The sequence below is a fragment of the Phyllostomus discolor genome, chromosome 14 (genome assembly GCF_004126475.2).
Source record: "Phyllostomus discolor isolate MPI-MPIP mPhyDis1 chromosome 14, mPhyDis1.pri.v3, whole genome shotgun sequence".
NCBI lineage: Eukaryota > Metazoa > Chordata > Mammalia > Chiroptera > Phyllostomidae > Phyllostomus > Phyllostomus discolor.
Genome location: NC_040916.2, coordinates 30,029,252 through 30,053,007, shown reverse-complemented (window position 1 = coordinate 30,053,007; position 23,756 = coordinate 30,029,252). Strand labels below are relative to the sequence as shown.

At 59.4% G+C, this 23,756-nt stretch overlaps 1 protein-coding gene across 1 annotated transcript in view; it reads left to right on the top strand.

Moving 5' to 3' along the window:
• DPYD (dihydropyrimidine dehydrogenase) overlaps positions 1 to 23,756 on the top strand; it is a 323,607-nt gene that overhangs the window by 248,873 nt on the left and 50,978 nt on the right. The window contains exons 17-18 of the mRNA XM_028503389.2: positions 385 to 527; positions 22,742 to 22,921. Of these exons, the coding sequence (XP_028359190.2) occupies positions 385 to 527; positions 22,742 to 22,921 (323 nt within the window). The remainder of the gene's footprint in view (positions 1 to 384; positions 528 to 22,741; positions 22,922 to 23,756) is intronic.

Sequence of the window (23,756 nt, the reverse complement as noted above, 5' to 3'; positions counted from 1 at the left end):
TGGTCGCGCCGTGTGCCATCCCCCCCCACCCCCTGGAACCCGCTGCTCCTGGCCTTTCAGAAACAGGTGCCCGGGTGTGCCACACAATCTTCCACACGGCACTGCACGTCAGGTTGCAGCGTGCATCCTATTTATGCGCGGCAGCGGCGTCCGCTTGCACAAGGCATCTGCGCAGCATCAGAATTCCCAAAATACAAACGTGTCCGCTGACAGACGAGCACAGTTTGGAGCACCGCGATGTGCATGCGTCACATGTCTGTGTATGTAGAACGGAGGCAGGGCACTTGCACCTGGCCTAGGACGGCCCGGCCGTCACACCCCGGAGGCCGAAGGTGGCAGCCCAGTGGCCACCCTGCTCACCGTGGGCCGTTCTCTCCCCTGCAGGCATCGCCATCAGACCCATCGCCTTGAGAGCCGTGTCCGCCATCGCCCGCGCGCTGCCTGGGTTCCCCGTTCTGGCCACCGGTGGCATCGACTCGGCGGAAAGCGGCCTCCAGTTCCTCCACAGCGGAGCGTCCGTCCTCCAGGTAGGACCTGTGTGTGTCTGTCCCGTCCGGGAGCTCTGTCTGACACACACACACACACACACACACGCAGTGGGAAGTACGTGGCAGCAGCAGGCTCCCTCCCGGAGGCCCCCTGGGAGCCAGGGCGGCGGGCGACAGCCCTTGCCAGGGGTCTGTGGCGTGTCGAGAGAGAACCTGAGGTTCATTGCCTGTGCTCACGGAGGACTCCCAAACCCTCTGTCTTTTTGAAATATATCCATTCAGCTTTCTGTTCCAACATTAAGTGAATCGGGCACCAAAACCCATACTGCACTACAGGAAAGCAAGGAGCCGGTAGAGGAAAGGGGGCCAGTGTGCAGTCCTGACCGAACCACAAAGCACGGCCCGGGGAGGCCAGGGCGCGGAGCCTGTGGGGGCGGGGGCTCACCAGACCTGACCCTGGACTTGCTGGCAGCCCAGGGCAGGGGACCGCTGACCTCTCAGCTTTCCGAGCGTAAACAGAGGTTAGCTGTTCTGCTCCTTCTGGTGCAGAGCTGAGGGGCTGTTTTCACTGTCTCCCCAAAGGGATGCCCTGAGACGCAGCACATTGTGCTCTCACTAGCACCTCTACGTGTACTAAAAACGGTGTTCTTCCACAATTACTTATCCACTCGCTCTTTGTAACGTGGCCCACGTGGGCCGGGCGCAGCGTTTGGCACGTCCCACCCTGAGCTCTCCCCGGGGGGGCCAGGTGTGCGGGCTGGGTGGCCCCACTTGACCCCAGGATGCAGTTGCTCCCGTGACGACGAGGCCTGCACCTCGCAGGCAGTCCTGCACCCGCGGGGCCCTAACCACCCAGCCATGGCGGGGACTGGAGGCCGAGGGTGGGGCATCGCACGTCCTCTGGCGAGAAGGCGAAGTGCGGACACCTGGCGTGGCCCGCCTGGCCGTCAGAGTCAGCGTCCCCTTCGGGAGCACGGCCGGACCGGGAGCTCGGCGGTTAACAGATGCCAACGCCAGCGTGCCACGGGCGTCACGGTTGTCTGACAAAGGCTGTAAAGCAGCCGTTATAAAACTGCTTTAACGAGCAATTACAGACATGCTGAAGACACATGGGAAACGGGAAGGTCTTGGCAAAGGAGTAGAGGACCTAAAGAAGAACCAAACGGGAATCTCAAGACTGAAAACTGCAGCAACTAAAATGCAAAACGCGGCTGAGGGGCTCGACAGCAACATGAAGAAAGAGAAGGAAGAAGCAGTGAACTGGGGACAGCGCAGTAGGAATCGGCCGATCTGAACCGCGGAGAGAACACGGACTGGGAAGAATAGACGGGCAGAGCCTCAGGCGGCTGTGGGACGGTGACAGGTGTGCATGCGTGTCACCACAGGGCGGAGAGGCGGTCCGAGAAGGGGGCTGAAGATGGCATAATGTCTGAAAACCCCCCAGTGTTTGCACAAGACGTGACTCTTCAGAGCCAAGAAGCTGAACGGAGTCAGAACACGTCCACACCTCAACACAGCACAGTCAGACTTCTGAAGACTAAAGAGTCTTGAGAGGAGCTTAAAAGCAGCAAAGAAACAGCAGCAGGTGTCTGGGGAACGGGGAATTCTAGTGAAAGTGGGTTTCTCATCGGGGAGACAGTGCTCTTCCCGCTGGCCACGCGGGCTGCCCCCCCCCACCCCCCCCAGAATCTGGAGGCGGCGTGTCAGCAGCGGGCTGCTCTTCCCTGCTACTCCGGGCTTCCCGCCCAGCCTGCGCTCCTTCTTTAGATGAGGACTCCGAGAAGGGAAGAGATGTGAGGACGCCGGAAACTCCATCTGCAAGGTGTGTTCCGAGCACAGAGGTGCACCCACTCTGTGGAGCCCGGTGCAGGAATACGTGTGCCCTCATAAACCTGTGGGACACAGTGATCACCCGGGTGGAGAAGCAGAGGTGAAGGTGGCTGTTCTGTTCCGCGCGCAGGGGAACCAGGACCGCAGGGCCGACGGGGGAGTTCCGGCTGCGGGAGAGACGTCCGCCCGTCTCGTGCGGCCCCTGTGCTTCCTCCCTCTGAGGCGTCTCTGGTTCTGTCCCCTCCTCCTCCTCTCCCCAGAGGTCACTCCTTGTTTCCGCTCCTCCGAGCGCCTCCCGGCCTCCCACGGGACCCTCAGCCCGCCCACGGGAGGGGGTGGGGGTGCCTCCCAGTGCCTGTGTCTGCCATCCGTGGAAGACCCGCAGCTGCCTCTCCGTCGCCGTGGACTGTACGAGGAAGAGCTCTGTTTGGCTCGGTTGTCCCTTCCCGCCAGACCCCACCGTGAAACTCGGTCACCCAACATATGGACTGCTCGGCGGGCTGCGGAAACACACTAAGTGTGTGTTCGACGCACGTGTCCAGGGAGTGCGGTCGAGTCACAGCGTCTTGTCCGGATGGGGAAGCAGAGACGAGAGGGTCCCCACGGGGTGGGAGGGCGGGGTGCAGAGACCCGCCCCGCAGCCCCGGCTGAGGACGGCCCAGACTCTCCGACTCTGAGAACCGTGGGCTCCCAGGCCCGTCCGTGAAAGTGGAAGATTCCACACGTGGGCTTGCCCTGGTACAAAAATCACAGATTATGTCCTGATTCTCCCGTTAGCTTGCGTCAGGTTTCTGTTCAGCCAGAATGTATTTTAAGCCAATGTTGGCTACAATGGGAACTGAAATCAGGATGAAGATACACTCAGGGCAGTCACAAGGGGAAGCCCTGTGAACGGGGGGTTTGGGCGTGGCACCAGACCCGGGGTGCCGAGCGTGTGATGTGTCCGTCTCTCTCCTGTTAAAACCGAATCCCGCCCCGTTCCGCCCCCTAGTGCTGGGATGCCCTGCCCTTTCATTTTCTGGATATTATTAGGGAGATTTAAGTCACTGACTCTGCCCGCTGCATTTGCTCCAAACGCTCAGTGTGTGGTGTCCGCTGGGTCTTGGGTGCTAGTCAGCATCTGTTTTTATTCATCTTCTTTTTAAAAAAATTTCACACCACATGCCCACCAGCAGTCAGCCCAGAGCGTGCCCATGCCCCTGGAGCCTCCAGACGCCCCCTCCCCGCCGCCACTCTCCCATCTGTGTGTCCGCGTGGGCCCCGCCTCTCGTGGCCCCACGCAACCCCCTCTGCTTCTGTGGCATTCCCCTTGAAGAGCGGATCCTCTTCTACGTCTTCGGGTAGAAACCACCGAATGTTCCTTTCCAGTCATTTTTACCTAAAGCGGAGCGTGCCCTGGCCAAGGACGTGCTGAGTAAGACGCGGTGAGGCAAAGCGGGCGTGGTCTCAGGCGGAGACGCCGCCAGGGCGCTGGGGGACGGAGGGGGTGGGGGCACAGAAACGGTGACGTTTCGGAGAAAACACTTCGGTCCTGGTCCTTCCTGAGGCATGACCCGTGTGTGCGAACAGGCGAGCTCACTCCCGGAATAAGAACCTGTGCTCAGTGTGGTTTCAGATTCCGTTGCACATGAACCTATTAGTAACCACGGTGCTCCCCGTGACCTTAGTGAGGGCGCTGGCCTCGGAGAGATGGAAAGCGGAGCGTGTTCCGTGAGTTGGACCAGGGGGACAGACCGTGCCTCCTTGTTGGTCAGCGTGTGCCGCAGAGAGGCACCGGTTCCCCTAGTCATTCGGTAGGTGCGGACCGAGGCCCCCCCGCACGCCTGGCGCCGTCCCAGGAGCCGGGAGTCCCGGGAACAGGGCAGACAACACCCGGTCACCCGTGGGGCTTCCCTCCTAGTGAGGGCGAGGTGTGCGGTGCACTAGATGGGAACCGTAACTCTGTCATCCGATACAGGACAGGAGGGCTGTGAGAAACAGAAAAGGTAACATTTGCATAGAAAACCAAAGCTGGCGAGTCAGGGGAATTTCCATCGAAGGGTAATTCTTAGGTTGCAGCAGCAGCATCTGCCAACATTTTTACCGAGAGTTTGACTGCGATATGGAAATCACAAAATATTGAAGACCACCTTGCTGTTAATAAACAGAAATGCCTTTTAGGGTTTCGGTCGCATTTTAACGGGCCATTTTTCACGTCTGGAGTCCTGGTGCCATTCCCGGGAGCACGCCCCTTCCGGTGGTGGTGCGGCTCATTTCCAGGACCCTGCTCCGCGGCGGCGCTGACAAGGACGCTGACATGTTAACGGTGAAATACACAGCAACTCTGCATCAGAACGCTCCAGTGAGTGTCGGCTGTGAAAACTAAGACGCAGCTGGAGGGTGACTTGGACCTTTCGGGTCACATCTCTCGCGCAGCTTCGGAGTGAGAACAGCTGTTACCACGGAAGCAGCGGCAGCACCCGGCGGAGAAGCGGCGCCCAGACCGGCCGAGAGCCCGTGCTCCCGGGCGGCAGCCGCCCTCACAGCTCGTCCCCCACCGCGGCCGGCTTCCGGTTCGGTGACGTGGACTCGGGGCTGGGGATCTGACCTCTCGTCTGCCTTGGTCGGCTCTCACCAGCTAACCTCTGCAAGCCAGGGCCACGCCGTTTACTAGTAAGTTTCAGATACCGAAGTGTATGAACTCCTCCTTGTAAGGTTACATGCTCAAACTCTTCACAGACTCTTACAGTCTTAAAGTCTTTTTTGTGGGGAGGGGGGTGGGGGGGCGACTCTGAAGAAAAGAGCTTGCTTCTCGATGCCAAATCATTCTTCTTCATGAAGAAGACCGTCAATAGATAACTTGAATACCTGCCCTTTAAAACCTTGAAGAGAGGATGTCAATGAAGTAATACCAGCTTGTTTTTTTATTGACAGTTTTGCTTGCTAGCCCCAGGCCAGCCTTCCAGGGGTGGGGGGGCCTGCAGCCCCCTCACCGCCCTGCAGGGTTAGGGTCTGCTAATAAACCACGAGTCAGGATGTCCATCCAACCGCAGCCAGACCGAGTCCGCCGCTGTCAGTGCTGGGGTCCAGCACAAAAACGCTCGCTCCCCCGCTGTGTGCAGAGTGTGAGCACCGTGCCACCCGTGTCTCTGATGTACTGTGGCAGTGTCGCCATTGCCGCCCCGTCTCTGCAGGACTTGGATGCGGGACGTCGGAGATGACAGGGAGCCGTCCGTTCATGCGTGTGCGGTGGTAACCGGTGCCCTGGCCGGGACTGTGTGGGCGGGGCTTCCATTCCTTCCCCTCCGTGTGGGTTTGTCGCCGCCGTGAACAGACAGCCCGGAGACACAGCCGAGAGGGAGGGAGAGAGCACGCAGTGGGTGTCAGCGGTGCGGGCGCACGGGCCGTGGCGGGCGCTCGCGAGACGGAGATAACCAAACCAATTTTCAACAGTAATCAGAGCTGCTCGGACGGAGCTAGTTCGAGCTAAATGGATTTTTTAGCGTGGTCGGGAGATGCATTATTTTATTAGAGCCGGAGGAAAAGAAGTAATTGAAGCCTCGTGGCGAGACCTCACGTGGGTGCACAGAGCCTTGCCGACACGCTCGGTGCTCACGCACACGGGGCCTGGGTGTGCCCACACCCTGCCCCACCCCTGGGTCCAGAAGCACACGGGGGTTCAGGCCTCCCCTGCCTCCAGGGGACGTTGTTTGGGTTTTCATCATTGGCTTCTACTCCCCACGATTTTCATTCTCATCTCCTCTGGGACCACTCATAGCCTCCGTCATCCTTGATTAGCTGCCTCGCCAATGTTTTTGCTTGTTTATTTTTTTTAACACTGAGGATATCTTTTATTGATTTGAGAGAGAGGGAGATGGAGAGGGAGAGAGAGCAATATCAACGTGGAAGGGAAACATGGATTAGATGCCTCTCTTTCATCACCACCTGGGGCTCGAACCCACAGAATGTTGGTGTGAGGACGACGCTCCAGCGGATGGAGCCGCCCCGCCAGGGCGGAGGTGTTTGACTGTTTCCGAGGGTGACAGCACCAACAAGTGCCATTACCAACACCACAGGCCCCTCCCTTCTTGAGGAACCGTATCTCCGAGCCCATCGCCAACTTTCCACACACAAACAACGTTACTGAACATTAACCCCAAAAATCCAACTGACGCAAAGCCTTTCCACAATCATTCAGTTTTATCATGTGCTTAATGTATCTGAATGTTCCCCCAAGGGTTCAGATCAGAATGGATGTTTGTGCCATGTTAAGTATTTCTCCTTTAAGAAAAAGTGAAAATTCAGACCACAAAAAGGCATTTCCCAGTTGGCTCCTCCTAAGTGCCCAACTCCCTAAGAGTCTCTGATCACGACGTTCAGTTCTGCACCCCACAGTTCTGCATGACGTGTGCTGCCCCGACTTTTATCACTTTGCTTAATTACAGTTCTGAACTGACACTGAATTATTGGCTTATTATAATGGTGGCGTTCCTGGGGTATGGCCACTCTTCTTTCTAAACGACTTCTCTTACTGTCTTACACTTACTTGTCCTTATTCTAATGGAGACACGAGAGATTTAAAGATGTTTTTCTGGGCTATTTCAGGGCAGGTTCTCTTCATATTTTATGCATCTTTCTGTCTTGGAGCAGAAACTTCCTTTCGCAGTCGTAACGAACCAGCCCTTAGGAACTTGAACCCCCCCCAGCACCCACGCACGTGCGTGTGTAAGCCTCCTGTGCGGTCATCACGCCCACGACACGGTCACGGCAGCCCAGACCCTCCGCCGTTACCTTCTCCTGAACAGACTCAGGCACCATCTCGCTGGCAGCGCATCCTGATCTCACTCTGTTTCCCTTTGCAAAGACAAGTTGTGCCGAAACGCTCCCGACCCCTCCCCGGTCCGTGCGGCAGAGGGTAGACCCGGAAGAGTCCCGTTCCCGACCCCCTGCAGGGGTCAGAACGCATGGAGGTGTGTTTCCTCCCTCTCTGGCCTCGGCAGGAGATGCGTCTAAGGCCGAGGAGGGGGAAGGAGGAGCAGGAAGACTCCGTTAGACAGGGGCCACTGCCGAACTCTGGGCTCTGTGCGGGAGAGCGGGCTGAGCTCCCGGGGCTGCCTGCGGGCCAGTGCCCCCTCCCAGTTCTCGGGGCCGAGTGGCTCCACCTCACGCCTCCGCAGCACCGCCTCGTGCGTGGCTTCGCCTTGTTTCGGGATCTCTCGGAACCCAGCGTTCTCAGGTTCCTTGTTCCTCAGCTTTCCTTTAGGAAGCCCCGGTCTTAGCCCCGGGCATTACTCGCCACCCCAGTTCATCCTCGTCTTGCAGAGTCTCAGCAGGATGTGCACGCAACTGTTAGGTGCCCAGAGACGGCTGTGTCGCCGTGGGCGGTGTGGTCGTCCAGAGAAGGGGCTCTGCGGCTCCACGGTCTTTGCCCGATGCCTGGCCTCCCCACGTCATAGCTGGACAAATGGGACGTATTTATTCAACGCCTGTGAACCTCGGTCTATTCCCCGGTAAAACGCAAGCTCCAGCGCCTCTCTCAGTGGCTCGTGGCGAGGGAGAAACGATGCACAGTACGTCAAATGGAGGGCCGCCATTCGGACTCTCTGGGCTGTCCCCCTCGTGCTCCGGCCGCCCCGGTCCGGCCACTGTCTCACCGGCCAGCAGTTCCCCGGGGGGCACATCAGGGCGGCTGGCGCCCCCTGGCCCAGCTCTCAGGCTGGGCGTGAAGTGAACAGGGGCTGTCACTGCGTGTGTCCCTTACTGCACACGCCTGGCGGCAGCCGCAGCAGCACAAGTCCCATGCCCCCAGCCGTGCCGCTGGCATGCACCAGAGGGTGCCCTCATGCAGACGCCAGTGGTTGCCGAGAAACGCCAACCGGGCAGACACCTCGGGTCCCCGCGCGTAGTCACAGCGTTTGCTGTGACTCTTAACGCCAATGAGGACAAAAGACATTGCAGTGACATAACATACCAAGGTTCTTTCAGGGCTCAGAACATTTTGTTAAATAACTTTCCTTAGAAATCACAACTCTGACTCTCCTGGTGAGGTTTGGCAAGTCAAGAGCAAGTGTAAAGTGTGCGAGAAGGTGTGAAGGCACCTGCTGTCCAGGTGACTCGAGACTCAGGTTCTGCCCATCGGCACAGGTGACCCCGGAGTCAGGATTCGGAACCCAGGCCGAGGCCAGATGACCGTGTCCAGGCTAGGAGCACGGTCAAGTTTAGCATTGAAACACGAGCCGATGGCCAGGTCTGCCAGAGAGAAGAGTCATTGTCGCTGAGGTCTGACGCGGCAGCACGGACCCTGGACTTGCTCGGGAGGGCTGTGTGCGGGCGTATCTCCACATTCGCTGGACTTTTGCACCTTCCTCTCACACCCTCACTCTTTTCAAGAAGTCATCTCTGAGAGTGTTCGCTTGTAAAAGTTTGCTGCAGGAAAGAAAACCACCTAAAAGCTCTTCCAAGTGAAATGCATTTGGGGGGAACGTTTGAGTGTTTTATTGCAGATTATTCAACGAATTATAATTTTGGTAGCGGACCAAATGGATTTCTGTTTATCCAAGCAAAGAAAATCATTCCAGAGCTGGGCTGCCTGGAAGCACGCACCTGTGTGTCATGCGTGTGTTCTGGGGCGTTCGAGTTCCAGCTCCGTGGACTTCAGAAAGCTTCCGAGCGCACGTTTGAGTTTTTACAGATTCTGATTACCAGTTAAAAGTCATCTCACTGCGGGAAATTAAAAATGGAGACAATTAGAGAAAAATTTCAGTTAAAAGAAAAATGCATTATGGAAAAAGCAAGAAAAGCCCTCGAACTGGGAAAGCGGAATCCCTCCCCAGTCGCCCCTGGGGCCGAATGGTGGATCCATAGTGTGCGGCTAATGCACCACCAGGAGGGCGTCGCTTTGCCGTGGCCGCCGGTGATCCGACCCGCCGCGGCAGTCCATTAACATGGTGACCTTTTGCGGAGAGGGATTCCAGCGTCGTCATTTCATGGAGAGCGACAGGACGGCAAGAGGGAAGTAGAGGTCACTTCCAGTCACTTCCAGGCGTGATATGCCACACCACGTGGGCGCCACGGAGTGTGTCAGAACCGTGCAGGACGAGCGTGCTGTGCGTGCGTGTGGTTTGGGAGCAGGATGCCAGGGGAAGCTGCTCGCGCCCTGGATCAAGCATAAGATACGGGAGACCTTCCCTGAACCCCTCTGCAGCCAGGGCGCGTCCAGCAAGGTCGGGCTCCCGTTGGGGGGAACCTCCCCGCGCTACCTTCTGTCCGCGGGCCTGCTCCTCGGTGCTAGTGCCGGGCGGGGTGCTGTCTCTGTGAGAGCACGGGGTTTCAGAAGGGAGTACGCCCGGCCAGTGCTGCAGAAACGGTTCGGTGTTGCATCCGCACTCCCCGTGTCATCGCCGCTTAGGGCCGCGGGTCCCGACGCAGGGGAGTGACAAGGGTGTGCGCGTGTCACCACACTTCCCTGCAGACCACTTGGCTCCCTGAGTGGGGCGGCAGCCTCTATCTACACTGGCAGCACCACCCCAGACGCAGTGAAGGGAGGTGTGTGTGCCGGGGGCCCGCCTGGTTCAAGAGTGCGCACGCTCACGTGGCGCTGCCTGCTCACGGCACCCTGGCGGAGGTGTCCCTGGAGCCCCCAGACGGGTTCCGGGCTCGGGAGTGTCCAAAGCAGACTCCTGGCCAGTCGGCACCAGTCACGCTTGGCATAAATGCTCATGTCTGGTGCGAGCATTTTAATTTAAAAAAATCTCTTTTAATTTTTTTATTTACTGACTTGAGAGAAAAAGAGAGAGACATCAAATTGTGGTCCCGCCCATTTATGCATTCGTTGGTTGGTTCGTTGGTTGGTTCGTTGGTTGCTGCTCACACGTGCCCTGACCAGGGATCAAACTCGCAGCCTTGGCGGGTCAGGACAACGCTCCGAGCACCTGAGCTACCTGGCCAGAGCCAAGTCTTTTAATTTTTAAAACTGTGCCTCAGTGAGGGAGAGGTAAGTAGATCGGGGAGATCGATGTGATAGTAACAATCACTGATGCTCGTTCAAAACCGCAGACACAAGGGCTGTGAGTCCACAGTGGTGTGGAGGGGGTCATAGTGTCTGTTGATTCGGCCGGTGGTCACTGAGTGTCCGACGGGCGCCAGGCACGGTGTGAAGGAACAAACGTAAGAAAACGCCACGTGGTGGTGAGTGCCGCACAGAGAACATAGAGAAGGTGACAGTGGCCAGGTGGCCGGGTGCCTCGCTGGGCGAGTCCCCTCGGGGAGGGGACAGGTGCATGGGGAACCCAAGAGGAGCTTCGCCAGCCGTGGGGCAGTACGGAGGGGAACATCGCAGGGGGCCGAGCAGAACCCCTGCGGCCAGAGTAAAGGCGTGGACGGCGGAACAGGAGACAACTCGTCCTTGGCGCGCTCACCAGGGGCCAGTGTGGCCGGAGCAGGGTGGGCCCAGGGGGAGCGGAGCCGGAGCCAGCCCCCCCGGGCTTCCCGTCAGATGTGCCCGTCGCTGCAAAGCCAGGGCAGGCACCGTTGGTTGTGAGCAGTGGTGAGAGCTGCCCTGAGGTGCACCCACAAGTGGTCACTGCTACACAGGCGCCTGTTTGGGGCGGTCCACAGTGGGAGGGGGGACTACGGCAGTGTCCAGGCGAGATGGACACTCGCCTGGGATGGAGCTGAGTCACAGAAAGCGGTGGACAGAGGCGCAAGGGCGTGTGCTCCAGGTCGTGTGGGAATGGAGTTTCCGGGGCAGGAGCGGGCCAGGGTGAGGGCTGGTTCCAGGTTTGGAGAAGTGGGTTGCGGGGAGCGGCAATGAGGGATGCTCTCCCGGCCTGGGCGGCATCTCGGGAGCCAGCAGGTGGGCCGTGCACCCTCCTTTCTCAGCCCTGCTCTCCAGAGACGGGTCAGGCTTGCAAAGGCACGTGTAACCCAAGGCGGACGCATAGGTGGACACAGGTCTTCCCTCCCGGTGAGCGTGTTTCTTTCTGTTTCTTACGAGTGCACCGCAGTGGTTTGAGGAATAGAGCAGAGAGATGCACGGAAGCGTGGGGCGGAGAGACGCCGGGAGGGGGCAGTGGCGTGGACGCGGGCAGCGGTGCGTGGGTGTCAGGCAGCTCGGAGGTCAGCGCCAGCTGTCCCTTGTCACTCCTGAAGCTGAGTTGTAGGAGACCGTGAGTTTTAGAGGAAAAGATGAAAAGAAATATAGTAATTTGTGTCAAACGTATATTTTTAAATAAAGTCAATAAAAGATCTCGAAAACAGTTCCTTCCAAAGGGGGAAAAATCCTAAACATACTATTAGCCTTTAAAACACGCGCCTCCATTTCCCTAACTCGTTCTCTCAGACACCCAGGAGCTGCCGCCTCTCTGTTGAGTTCAGCGGCCAGAGCCCAGTTAGCACCCCTGGGGACCCCGGGTCCTTCATGACCCTCGGGTCCGACCCCCCGGCCTGACGCCTGGGGCGCCGTGCCGGCGCCTCTCCTCCCCTGTCCACTGCCCCTGCCCCGGGAAGCCACAGGGAAGATGGACAGTGGCCGCTGCTGGCCTGCGCTGTTTAATCTGGGAGAGGGACCCAGGACCTAGAAACGTCTCGGAGTTAACAGTCGGGGCCCGGAAATGTGAACCTTCCTCACCCCCACGTCAGTTACTCTGGGCTGTAAGGAAGAGCGGGCCCGTGTCTCGGGATCTGACGTCTCTGTCTGGGGAGCGGGCGGACCCCCACAGTGGCAGACAGGTCACGTATCGTGACAGCGTACTTCCTCCTCACGTGGGAAACGGCAGGGTTTCCGTCCTCACGCTGTAAGGGCACACACGAGCTGTGACCTCATTACCGTCCCCCTAAACCTGTCACCCCACGCCGGGCATTCGCTCCATCCCAACACCCCAGGTCCAGTGACGTGTGGGGGGTGAGTGGAGTTCCGTGGCTCGTCGGGACCAGCACACAGTGGGGCAAACGTGGGATCTTTCAACCCCGGGGGAGCAGCATGGCCGGGCTCACGGTGCACAGCGCACGCCTGGTCTGACAGCCTCGAATCCACCGTCACGCCGCACGCTCGAGGGGCCGGATGCTTCCGAAACGCATGAAGTCAATGTGCGTGAGCTAGAGAGAGTTAAAAAAAATAAGCCAGTTCTCTTGCATTTCAGAGCATTAGGTAATTAGGCAATTTTCCTTAAAACAGCTTCAGCGTACAAGCAGTAGTTTAATTTACAGAGTGACATTTTATAGACAAGACTGAAATGTGAAACACATGGAAGTCACTTACCTGCATCCACCTTATTTATCTTCCCTTTAATTCATATTCATATTCTGGTTCCGTGATTTGTTTTAAGCCCGTAGCGTATTGATTTGTGGGGAAAGGATGGTAATAGGAGCTTAGTTCATGCCGGCAAAGCAGAGCTGTTGAAATCCAGTCATTTCTGCTATGCTCTGTCTTACGGGTGCACGTAAGCTAATTGTTTACAGCGTAAATGTGGCCATTCCAGCCCTGGGGCTCGATGCGGTGACTTACCTGAGACATGAGTCGGCAGGGAGAGGAAGCCCGAGGGGCCCTAGTGTCACATCAGGACACGCCATCAGGAGCTGGGACGGGGGTCCCCACCAGGGACGGAGCCAGCTCTGAGTCTCACCGGCACCGAGACAGCCCACCGGCCGAAGAGCCGGCCCCCCTGTGCTCCCCCTTGGCCCCCACCCCATGAGCGCCCCGAGGACAGTTCGCCCCGACAACACGCCACAAGCAGCGCACCCCGGGCTCTGCGGGTAGCCGTGTCTGATGGAAGAGTTTGAGAGGCAGCGAGAGGACCGGCTCATGAAGTAGCGCCTGCCGAACGGCAGGATGAATGGACGAGTAACTGTTGGAGTGATGAGGACTTCTTTTGAAGGAGCGATGTTCTAAGGTTGCTGTCTCAGGGTCGGAATCCCAGGTGGTCCGTGGAACGCCCCTGGCCACAGCCCCAGCAGACGGGAAGGGAAGGCAGGGAGAGGGGGCAGTCGTGCGGGACCTGTAAGAGGGACAGCAAGTCACTGTGAATGCCAGTGTCTTTTCGGTGGGACCTTCGATTGTTGACTTTGAACCGTGTCTCGTCTATGATGCGCTGAACCTCCAAGCGTGAACCTGATGTGATAACGATGAAGAAGAATTCTGTACACTAAAAACTCTGGTCCCGATGCACGAAGGCTAGAGGACCGGCCTGGACACGTCGTGTCTGCCAGAGAAACCGAAAGGCTGAGTGAGTGAGAGAGTCGAGGAACAGAACGGGGGAGAGATGCGCCCCTAGCCTCTCCCGGACCCACTGCACCTGTCCTCCATCGTAGCTCGGGCCCAGATGCGCCCCCTAGCCTCTCCCGGACCCACTGCACCTGTCCTCCGTCGTAGCTCGGGCCCAGACGCCACATGCGGGTGCTTGACCGTCTGTGCGTCTGCGCGTGGACGTGCACAGTTCAGACCACTGCACACACAAGACGTCTTCCTCTGAGTCGATGGCTAAGTGGAGTCTTTGTCGCGTTCTGGGTTCCATTTCTCTTCTGTCGTTGTTAGAAGGGACCACCGGCGGGGGGGAAGGATCGCATGACAGCTCCTGCTGAGACTTGGGGAGCAAGACAGGGGACCCTAGATCATCCGGTAGAGTTTGGCTGTAACGGGTGCTCTGAGGGTCAAGGAAAAGGCTGGAGACACGGAGCTTCTCTGGGCCCCCAGAAAGGCGCTGGGACACCCGAGGACAGCTAGGTGGCCATGCAGACACACGGAGGTTTCGTTGTGCAGTCAGAGGTGCGGTGTTTGCGCGAGAAGAAAAGGGGGGGAATGTGTTATGGACGGGGACTGAGAGAGAACTGTGCTTGTCCCGCAATGCTGTCACTCCACTGTCTTTGGTTTCCTTCATTCATTCACTCGCTCATTCGTTCATTCAATAAACAGTAGGCCGGGCGTCCATCTTTATGCGCTGTTGGAGTGAGCAGTGCCGGCCAGACAGACCCAGCCCCTGGGGCGCTTTCTCTCAGGGGAGGCGGAGGGCGGGGCCGGGACTCCGTGTGCCTCTTGCAAATGGCCATCTCTTGGCTCGGGTCCTTCTTGAGATCTGAGTCCAGCTGGAGCTGACTTTGAAAGGACAGATGATACAAGAAAGGGGACGGGGGGACAGAGGCCATCTCGCCTGTCGGCACCGCCCTCGGACCACCCCACCCCGGCCCTCCCCAGCCGGGCGAGCCACGGAGTCCCGGACACGGAGCGGCAGAGGGCCCGCAGGCTGTTCCACGTGGCAGTCACGTGTCGGCCCATCGCCGTGCCGCCCAGGGGAAACGCCCAGGGACCCGACCAGACTCTCCCGGTTGGCCAGCTGCGGCCCGGACCCCAGCACAAAAAAACACGGGGAAACGCTTCACTCTCCTCTGGCTGCCCTCTGCCGGCCTGGAGTTCGGGAACTACCTGCTGGAGAAGGGCCACGCGTGGACGTGGGGAAACAGCTGTTCCCCCTCCGTAGAATCGCTTCTCCGTCGGGGAGGAGGGCGGCTCACCGTGCGTGTGTCACGAGGGTTGGTAACGTGACCGACAGCAAGGGGCGTGGTTACGAAAGGAGCTGAGGACCCCGAGGCCTTCAGGGCCCGTCCGCGAGGAGCCGCCCAAGGACAGCCGTGGACAGTGCGTCGTGAGCAGAGCCCCGGAGCCCACCCTTCGGAAGACGGTGTCTGCGGGGCCGTGTCGTTCCTTCCCCCCCGCCCCGGCCCCATCCAGTTTGCTGCGGTCGGAACACAGACCGCCCAGGCCCAAGCCCGAGTTCTCGGCAGGGCGGCACGTGGCCAGCTGTTCTGCTCGGGCGTCCTCAGCCGTTGTGTGCCAAAGCTGTTGGAGGAACAAGACGGGATTCTGTCGAATGCCGGAAGTGTACCCCTTTAGAAAGGGAAAACAAGGCTGCCTGAGAGACCCCGGAGCATAAAAGCACCTGCGGTCTCGGGAGGAGCTGAAACCCGTGCTGGACTGCAGTGTCGGCGGCGGTGCAAGGGCCCGCCGCCTGGATCGCCCGAGAAACTCCCACTCTGATTTCCTCATGCCGCCCGGCACGTTCCCACCGAATGCGACACAGGAGGAGGTCCCGACTTGGATGTCGCAGGGCTTCGGCAGACGGAAACTGATGTGTCAGAACAACCGAGATGCGTGGCTTTCTGTCACTGCACAGCCACCCCCTCGACCCGACTTCCCAGGTGCCCTACCTCCCCTGGGGCTGGCCTGCCACCGGCAGCTTTACCGAATTACAGTCTGGGTGTCTTATTCATGAGTCCCCCAAGCTGGCCCAGGTCTGTGGAGTACCCAGAATTCAGAGGGGGGGTGTCGTTCTTCTGAATGTTTCCTCTAACAACCTGTACTTTGCGCCAGTCTCACAAGTGCCCGTGGTTTTATGCATCCGTCTGTCGGCGCTGGACAGGACTCAGTCCGGGCGGGGATCGCTGGTCCCAGGCCTCCGGGAGCTGCTTTTTGCCCCTGGGTGTGGGCCGATGGGGCTGCAAATCCCTTTTCCATCCGCCCCCCGGCGGCCTGGCTCCTGGCTTAAGTCGTGAACCCTCCGGCGGCCCATCCAGTCATTAAGATCCCGCAGTTGGAAAAAACCTGGAGACGCCTGCCACTGTTCATCAAGCAAATTTGAAATGATGTTGCAATAATGTGCTCCTGCTTGGGAAAATTACAAATATGCACTTACTTAATTAAGTCAGACTTGCCCGGTTTACGGTTTTGAAATTACAGAGAGCGGAGAGCAGAGAGTGGAGGTCTGAGCTCAGGGTCTGCCCTGGCCCCGCCGCCCGCTGACCACTCGAGTTGGGGCCCAGCGTCCCTCAGGCCCCCACACTCCACGGCTCCTCGCCTCCCCCCCCCCCCCGGAGCCCATGTGCAGACAGGGTGAGACGGCCCCGGAGAGCCAGGCCGCCCTGCGTGGGGCTGCAGACAGGGCCCGAGTGATCCCGGGCAGTGAAACAAGGCCGGCCTGGGAAACGCCCCCTTTGTCGCCCCCTCTGACGACTGTGAACCACTCTGGACACATTTCTGACCCTCTGCCAGCCTGCTCGGACGGCTACAGAGCATTGGGAAAATGTTGCCGATGGCACGGCCGTTTGGACAGCTTCACCCTCTATCGGAATGATAGGTCAGTAAAGGCGAGCCTGGGGCCTCTCCCTCCTTCCCCTGGGATGTGTGGAGAGCCGGGTGGACGACCTCTCTCTGTTGGAGCTCCGTCCACGGCCCATGCTCGTGGCAGGACAGCCGAGCGTCTTCCAGCTCGAGGAGGGCTCCCTCGGGAGGGTGCTCTGCGGTGTGTGCGAGTGAGCGAGCGCCGCAGGGTCGTTTCCGCGCACGCGTACCCAGGGGGGCGCACCGACGTCCTCCCACTGATGCGTCTGTAGGAGCTGTGAGCCAACTTCGGGCGCATGCTGCGAACCTGCACTTGACCCAAGGTGTCCTGGTGGCCCATCTGCGACCTGGAGTGTCGTTTGTCCGCCTCTGCGACAGGAGATGGAAAGGTGTGATTATGACCGTGGGTTTGTCTGAGCTCCTAATAAACAGTTCGGGGTCCCTGTTCAAAAGCCTCGCCACGTTTCCCAGGACCCTTTGGGAGGGTGCTGCTCCGTCCCACAGAAACACACCCTGGTCCCACGTGGTGCCTCTGCCTTGTAAAGCCCTTCTCCGCCAGGGTCTTTCCCTGGGATGAGCGTCTGCAGTCCAGTCTGGACTCTGTTTCCGAGCTTCCCGGTGAGCCATCTCTTCTCCTTCGAGGAAGCTGGCTTTCCTTTGCAGCTCGAACTCCCCACTTTGACCTGCGCCCGCCACTGTAGACCCTGGGTCACCTCCGAGAATGCCCTGGCGGCTTCCTCCCGCCCCGTCTGTCTGAGCTCCACAGTCCCAGCGGCACTTCCACCGCACGCTGCGGCGTAACCCTCCCGGCCATGAGGTGCGCATCCCCATACGCGGAGGTGGGAGGGGGGCCTCACGGGGCTGAACGGTGCGCCCCGCCCGGCCACCCCTCGGCTGAATCACCCAGCAGCTGCGTCTCAGACGTGCTTCTGACCACACCGGACTTTCCTGAGCCCCTTTCGTGAGTCAAGGATAAAACTCGAGTCCTACATTAGACCAAAGAAAAAAGTATTCGCTGTGAGCAGTTGTATCCTGCATGACTCATGCCCTGATTTACTCACATTGTAGAACTTTATCTTGGGTGCCCGTCAGCTCACTGAGCACTAGGCACCCCACTTTATTATGCTGCCTCTCACTCTCCTGTGTGCTGAGCATCCAGTCCCGCTTCTAGGTGAAGGCAGTCGCTCACACCCACGCAGCTGAGACGCAGTTTAAATCCGCCGCCGCCGCTGGACTCGGGGGGCCTCCGCTCAACCTCCGGGCTAGACCGCGCGGGACGGCGTGAAAACCGCCATCCAGACTCTGAGAAAGGGCTCTCCGCCTCCAAGCTCTTCTCATTCTCAAAGCAAGAGAATGGTTCTCTCCCCTGCCCAACTCGCAGGCTCATTCTGAGTAATGTATGTGAAGGATGCTTGTATCGTGTAAAGCACCGTAAGTGGGACATTGACCGTTAATGTGGTTAATGCCATTTCACGGGAAATGATGCAAAGGGCGTAGCGCCCCCTACAGGCCACCTCCCCAGAGCTTGCACAGACAGCCTCCTACTGGGTGTGCCCACACCGATGGTGAGAATTCAGGGCACTGTGTCACACCTCCGGAGGGGACCGTTCGGTGACAGTGGGAGCTTGATGGCACACCTTCAGTCACGCCGCATGGGGGACCCGACCTGCGCGGCCCCGAACAGGCTGGTCCCGCTGTGAGTGCGGGCCCCCCCCCCCCCCGACTGCAGACAGCCCGCCGGGGGGGTCCTCGTGCCCTGGAAACGGTGAACGATGCAGCGATCCCGGTAATGGCACCTGACGCCCCGCTGGGAAGGAAGATACACCAGCCCGAGCCGTAAAGAACTCACAGATTACACCGAGCAAACACGCTAACCGCTATTAAGAACCCTAATCAGAGCTGTTAAACAAACAATTAGGAGATGTCATATAAAACACACCCGTTTAGGAAGAGCAGCGACTCGTCGGGGTTTTAAAGGAGCCGTGTGCCTCTGAGGGCGAGTGAGGGGGCGGGTGGCGGACGCTCCCCCCCGGGCCGATGCACTCTCTGAGCTGCAGGTCCCCCGACAGAGCCCGGCCCCCCGCGGTGTGAACCCCAGGTTCGCTCGGTGCCTCACCACTATTCAGTCGGAAAATCCCTCCTGTTTCTCCAGACGTGACTTCTCCTCGCACCCAGTGCTGCCTTAAAGGGCCAGGAAGTGCTGCTCGAACCGAGTAGTAAAGGTCGAGGAGAAGTGCACTTTGCAGACCGCATCTCGGGCTGGGCGGAGATTCCGCCCCGCCGGTGCCTGCCCCCTCGCTGTTCTTCGCGTGGCTCAGCCGCGTGGGCACCCCAGGACACGTGTCACCGGTGCAGGGCCTAGGGCGTCCCTCCAGACCTGCAGAGTCGGCACCTGCATTTCAGTCGGCCCCTCAGATCACGGAGGTGGGCGTTAAAATCTTACAAGGAGGTGCCACGTTCCCGCTACCAGAAGTCCTGTCGGGAGAATGAATGCGCAATCTTCTCGGAAAGTGACAATCCAGCCGCTCCCTTCGGGACGGTAGAGAAATAGTGTGACGTGTGACGTGTGCCGTGCGGTTAAACATACCTCCAGCTGTCCCCTCGGGCACACGTGTCTGACGGTGGCTTCCGGGGTCCCCGCCACAGTGCAGCATCGTCCCCGCCACTCTCAGTCCCAGCCGGCAGGCTTCCCTCCTCTTCAAGTTCACGTCCCCGTGACATGGCCAGCGTGGCTCCCGGCTCCGTGGGAAATGAATGCCGTGGGCTGAAGACCGCCCGAGAGGGTATGAACGAGCCAAGCCACACTCTTCCCGGCCACGGGCCCCACCGGGTCTTGCACGGTGGGTGGGTGGGGGGCTCAGAGCCTCCTTTCTGGTGGGGTCAGCACCACGAGGCGGAGCCCGCCCTGCGCACTGTGCCGTGTTTGTGCGGTAAGGGGATGGGTGGCTCTGGTAGCTCCCACTGGGGAAGAGTCAGGGATGACGGAAGTTAGACTCTGGTAGTCAGACGTTGCGAAGGATCCAGACTCCTGGCAGTGGCTGGTTCTCCCAGCGGTCACGAACGTCCCCTACAGGACCGGGCGTGAGGAGGTTTTCAAACTCTGATGGTGTGTGTTTGGGGAGCTGTTTTAAGGTGATGGCGAAAGTGGCCCGCACCACATCCTGCAAATGAATAGAACTTCACCGCGAGCTGCGGGGACTCAGTAAAGCATTAGGTGACATACACAGTTAAAAAAAAATCCTGTGGGGGAAATGATAATGATGCTTTTTATGACTGTTCTGGGAAAAGAAAATCAACTCTAAGAAAGTTACAGCAGGCCTAACGGATGCTCTGACTGTTCCCCCGAAGAAACAGATTTTTTAAAATGCAACGTAAGTGGGCTTCGTGGAAACCTTCTTGTCTTGTCTGCACTTGGTGGCTATTGAATGTCCTCTCCACGCTGCGACCCAGAGCCCTTCCAACCAGGAACCGCGAGGTTTCCCGTTCCTGCTGTGTCATTGTTGCCCCTGGGAGCGAGACCGGACGCGGAATTGGAGAACATTGACTGTTTCCACCCAGCCACGTGGGCGGTTCAGACCGCTGGGCTGGCTGTATTTGGGTGGAAGGTCATTTGATCGTGATTCTGAAAATATGTATTTGGTTCATGGAACAGTTGACAGGAAAGATACGTGTAATTACATTGGAACAGATTTTTTCTCCGTCTTCTCCGTTGAGTTCCGTGCCTTACTCACATGTCCCCGGGTGGTCATGTCTCTGACCCCCCCACTTCCTAACCAGGTGGCCCCGGACAGGTCCCGTAACTGCTCCGTGGCTCGGTTTCCTGGCCTGTAACATAGGGCGAACCCTTCAACCTGCCTGTGGGGCTGTGTGGGGACCAAACGAGACGACACACTTAAAACTGTCTAACGGAGCCCTGCCCCATGGTGAGGGCCCAGCAGGGAGACACGGAGCTGCTTCCGCTGCCCCACAGTGCAGCCGCCCCTGACCGGACGGGATGCACACGAGCCCTCTGGCCCCATTCTGGGGCGTCGGGTGGCCCCGTGGCCCTGAAACACAGCGGCCCCGTCCTTTCAGAAAACTCAAGCCTCCTCCCTGCACCCCGTGTCTCCTCTCCCTTTTCCAGGAGCCAGACTCCTCGGAACAGTTTCCAGGCCCCGATCTCTGGCTCCCCATGATGTCTGCTCCTCAGCCCTGCCTCCAGGGCTGCTGCCCACTGGCAGGCACACGTGTGGGCCGCGTCCTCCTGACTGCTCAGCCCAGCGGTCACCTTCCAGCCCCCATGTCATCGGTCTCCATGCAGCAGTCGGGGACCCTTCTGCCCAGCGTCCTTCACACCCTCCTCAGCCTGCCTCATAGGTAGGCTTGTGTTCCCAGAATCCCGCGCTCCACCTGCTCCCACTCACACGTCACAGACTCGCTGCCCGTTCTTGCCGAGAACAGACCTCAGCCCGTGGGTTTCTGCCCGTCCTCTCCCCCTCCTCCTGCCTCCCTGTTCCACAGCTGCGGGGGAGGTGTTCAGTGAACCCCTGGACCCGCCCGTCTACACCAGGTGTGAGGGAGTGTGCGAGGCTCCCCGAGTACCATCGTGTTTATTGATGGAAGACCCAGGAGGCTTTGGGAGACCGTGGCACAGAACCTGTTCTATCCTCCTGTCGCCGGGAGTCCCCTCGTCTCGTTCATTCACGTAGGACAAGATTTTCCTCAATCGGCCGCCGTGGCCAGACGCTGAGACTAACACCCGTGAAAATTGGATGGAAATGAGTTTAGCTTTGCCTGCTTGTGCGTGCGCGGGGCGCCTCTGTGGATCGATCCGGAATACGGATGAGGAGAGGTGCTGCGTGCGCGCCGCATGGCGAGGCTCGATGGGAAGTGATGGTCGGAGCGGTAACGAGTCTCCGGGGCCCGCGGGCGGGCTCGGGCTTGGAGCGGGTCCTCGGAAACAGTCAGCCCGCCACGTGCATCTGAACCTGGTGGCTTCGAGCTGCAACCCGAACTCTAACACACGGTGTGTTTTCACTTCCAGAGGGACCCGGTAAAAAGATTCAGTCTTCCTTACCTCTAGAATTTTTTAGTCTCTTTTTTCTGACTACGTTAGTCCAGTGCAGCTATGTCTTTCGAAGGACCCATTGGTTCAGTGTGTGTTTACCGAGACCCCCACGGAGGGGCCACGCCCTGCCAGGCCCTGGGGGTGATGGGCGGACCGAGGTAGACACCGACGTTTCCGGCTACTTGGGGAGGGAGGTGTCCATCACATAATCATGCAGTGGCTGTCAGTCAAAGGTGTACGAATACAAGAAGGCCTTAACCAGCAGAATGAACAAGCAAACAAGGTAGAAACAGACTCGTAGACACAGAGATGAGGCTGGTGGTGCCGGGGAGGGGGGTGAGGCAGCTGGGCCAGAAAGGGGGCAAGCTGAGGCAGCCCAGGCCCGCAGTCACAGGACAGCCACGGGGACACCGCGTGCACACAGGGGACACAGTCAGGACCAGCGTGACAACCACGTGCGGGGCCAGCGGGGACTGCAGGGCAGCAGGGCGGGGGGCCACTCTGTAAGTAGATGGCTTTTGAACCACTTGGCTCTACACGTGAAACTGATACAGAACAATATTCGGTGTGAGCTGTAGTTGAAGAAAAAAATGTAAAATGAAAGAAAGCCTTCCGTCCCTGGGCCCCGGAGGCCCCCTGAGGAAGCGGCATGTCCCGGGAGACTGAGGCAGGGCTGGTGGCCAGCTGTGGGGCGCAGCGAAGGCCGTCCAGCCCGGCCTCCTGCCAAGGTCCGGAGGGAGGGGGAGGGGGCCCAGCGCGAGGCCCAGAGGTGGCAGCCGAGAGCCGGGAGCGCCGCGGGCACCAGAGAACCAGCGAGAGGCCCCGGGGCGTGGGGCTGACTCGGTGACCTTGTCCAGACAGGGGGGCCGGCCCCGGCAGCACGGCCCTCCCACTTAGGACACCGGGCACTCGAGGGTCCGTTTCCACGCTGTGCCGGCCACCGTGGGCCCCGCGGGGAAATCCAGCTGTTTGGACCTGACTTTGAACAGCCCTCCCGGGTGCACCTGGCGGGCCGTAACCTGCACAGGTTTCGAGTGCACACGTCCACACGTCCACACCTGTGCGGTCACCGCCGCTTACTCGGGTTCGTTCCTCGTCCCTGGGAGGGTCCTGGTGCCCCGGACAGCCCCTCCTGCCCCCACTCCTGCCCGCAGGGGTACCCTGTCCATCAGCCTAACCCTAGCCTGGCCCGCAGGTGGGCCTTGTCGAAGAGGGGGAGCGCGGGTCCATCGGGGGGCGAGCAGGTGAGCGAGCTCCGGGTGTGACCTCTGGCCGCTGTCGCCCCCGCAGGTGTGCAGCGCGGTCCAGAACCAGGACCTCACGGTCATCGAGGACTACTGCTCGGGGCTCCGGGCGCTGCTGTACCTGAAGAGCGTGGAGGAGCTGCAGGACTGGGACGGCCAGAGCCCCGCGACCGTGCGCCACCAGAAGGGGAAGCCCGTGCCGCGCATCGCCGAGCTCGCCGGAAAGGTACGTGCGCGTGCCGCCGGCTGGCCCGGGGCCGGGTCTGGGCCTGGGCTTCCATTTCAGGTCAGGGCGCCTCCTGTGGCACCCTTGAGGAGCACCCTGCACTTTCCATGGGGTCCTGGCACCCAAGGGGGCAGGACTGCAGTTGCACAGTAGGCCCATGGCCCTGAGGCCGGAGGGACAGGAGGTCATGTGACAGGACGAGGTCAAAGTGCACGTGCAAAAAGCCGCCAGATTCTCGCCCCCCGGCTCAGGGACTGGTGTCGTCCCGGTGGGAGGCTGGAGGTTTCTTTATCCCTTAACAAGCTCTGGAAATCGTACCGTTCCCTTCCCATTTCCAAGATAATCAAATCACTGGAGCCCTGAAGCGTGTGATGACGTTTTTACAAGTCAAATCTAATCAGAGCCTTTTGTGGCCGCCTGTGCGGTGTGGTTAAACCTGGGCTGCAGAGGTTGTGACCAGCCTTCTCCCCAGTAACTGCTGTTTTCCAAGAAACAGGCACCGCGTTTACCCCCCGCACGACGCGGAGGTTCCCGCGGCCCCTCCTCCGACAGCGTTCAGCTCGCGCCGCCCTGGGCTGCCGTTGCTGTGCCCTCCCAGACGGGCGGGCAGCCGGCGTGAGAAGGCGCTCCCTGAGCTCGGTGGGAGGGGAGGGAAGAATTGTAGTGCCTGGTCTTTTCAGCTGGTCCCTGTGTCAATGATTAACTTTAAAAAAAAGAAAAGCAAGCATAACAAGGCTCTGTGAGGAAGCATGGAATAATTCACATGAATCTTGACTGGAGACAGGTCACAGGGAAAAGGACGGAAAATAAAACCCCCGGTACCCGGCCGCGGAGG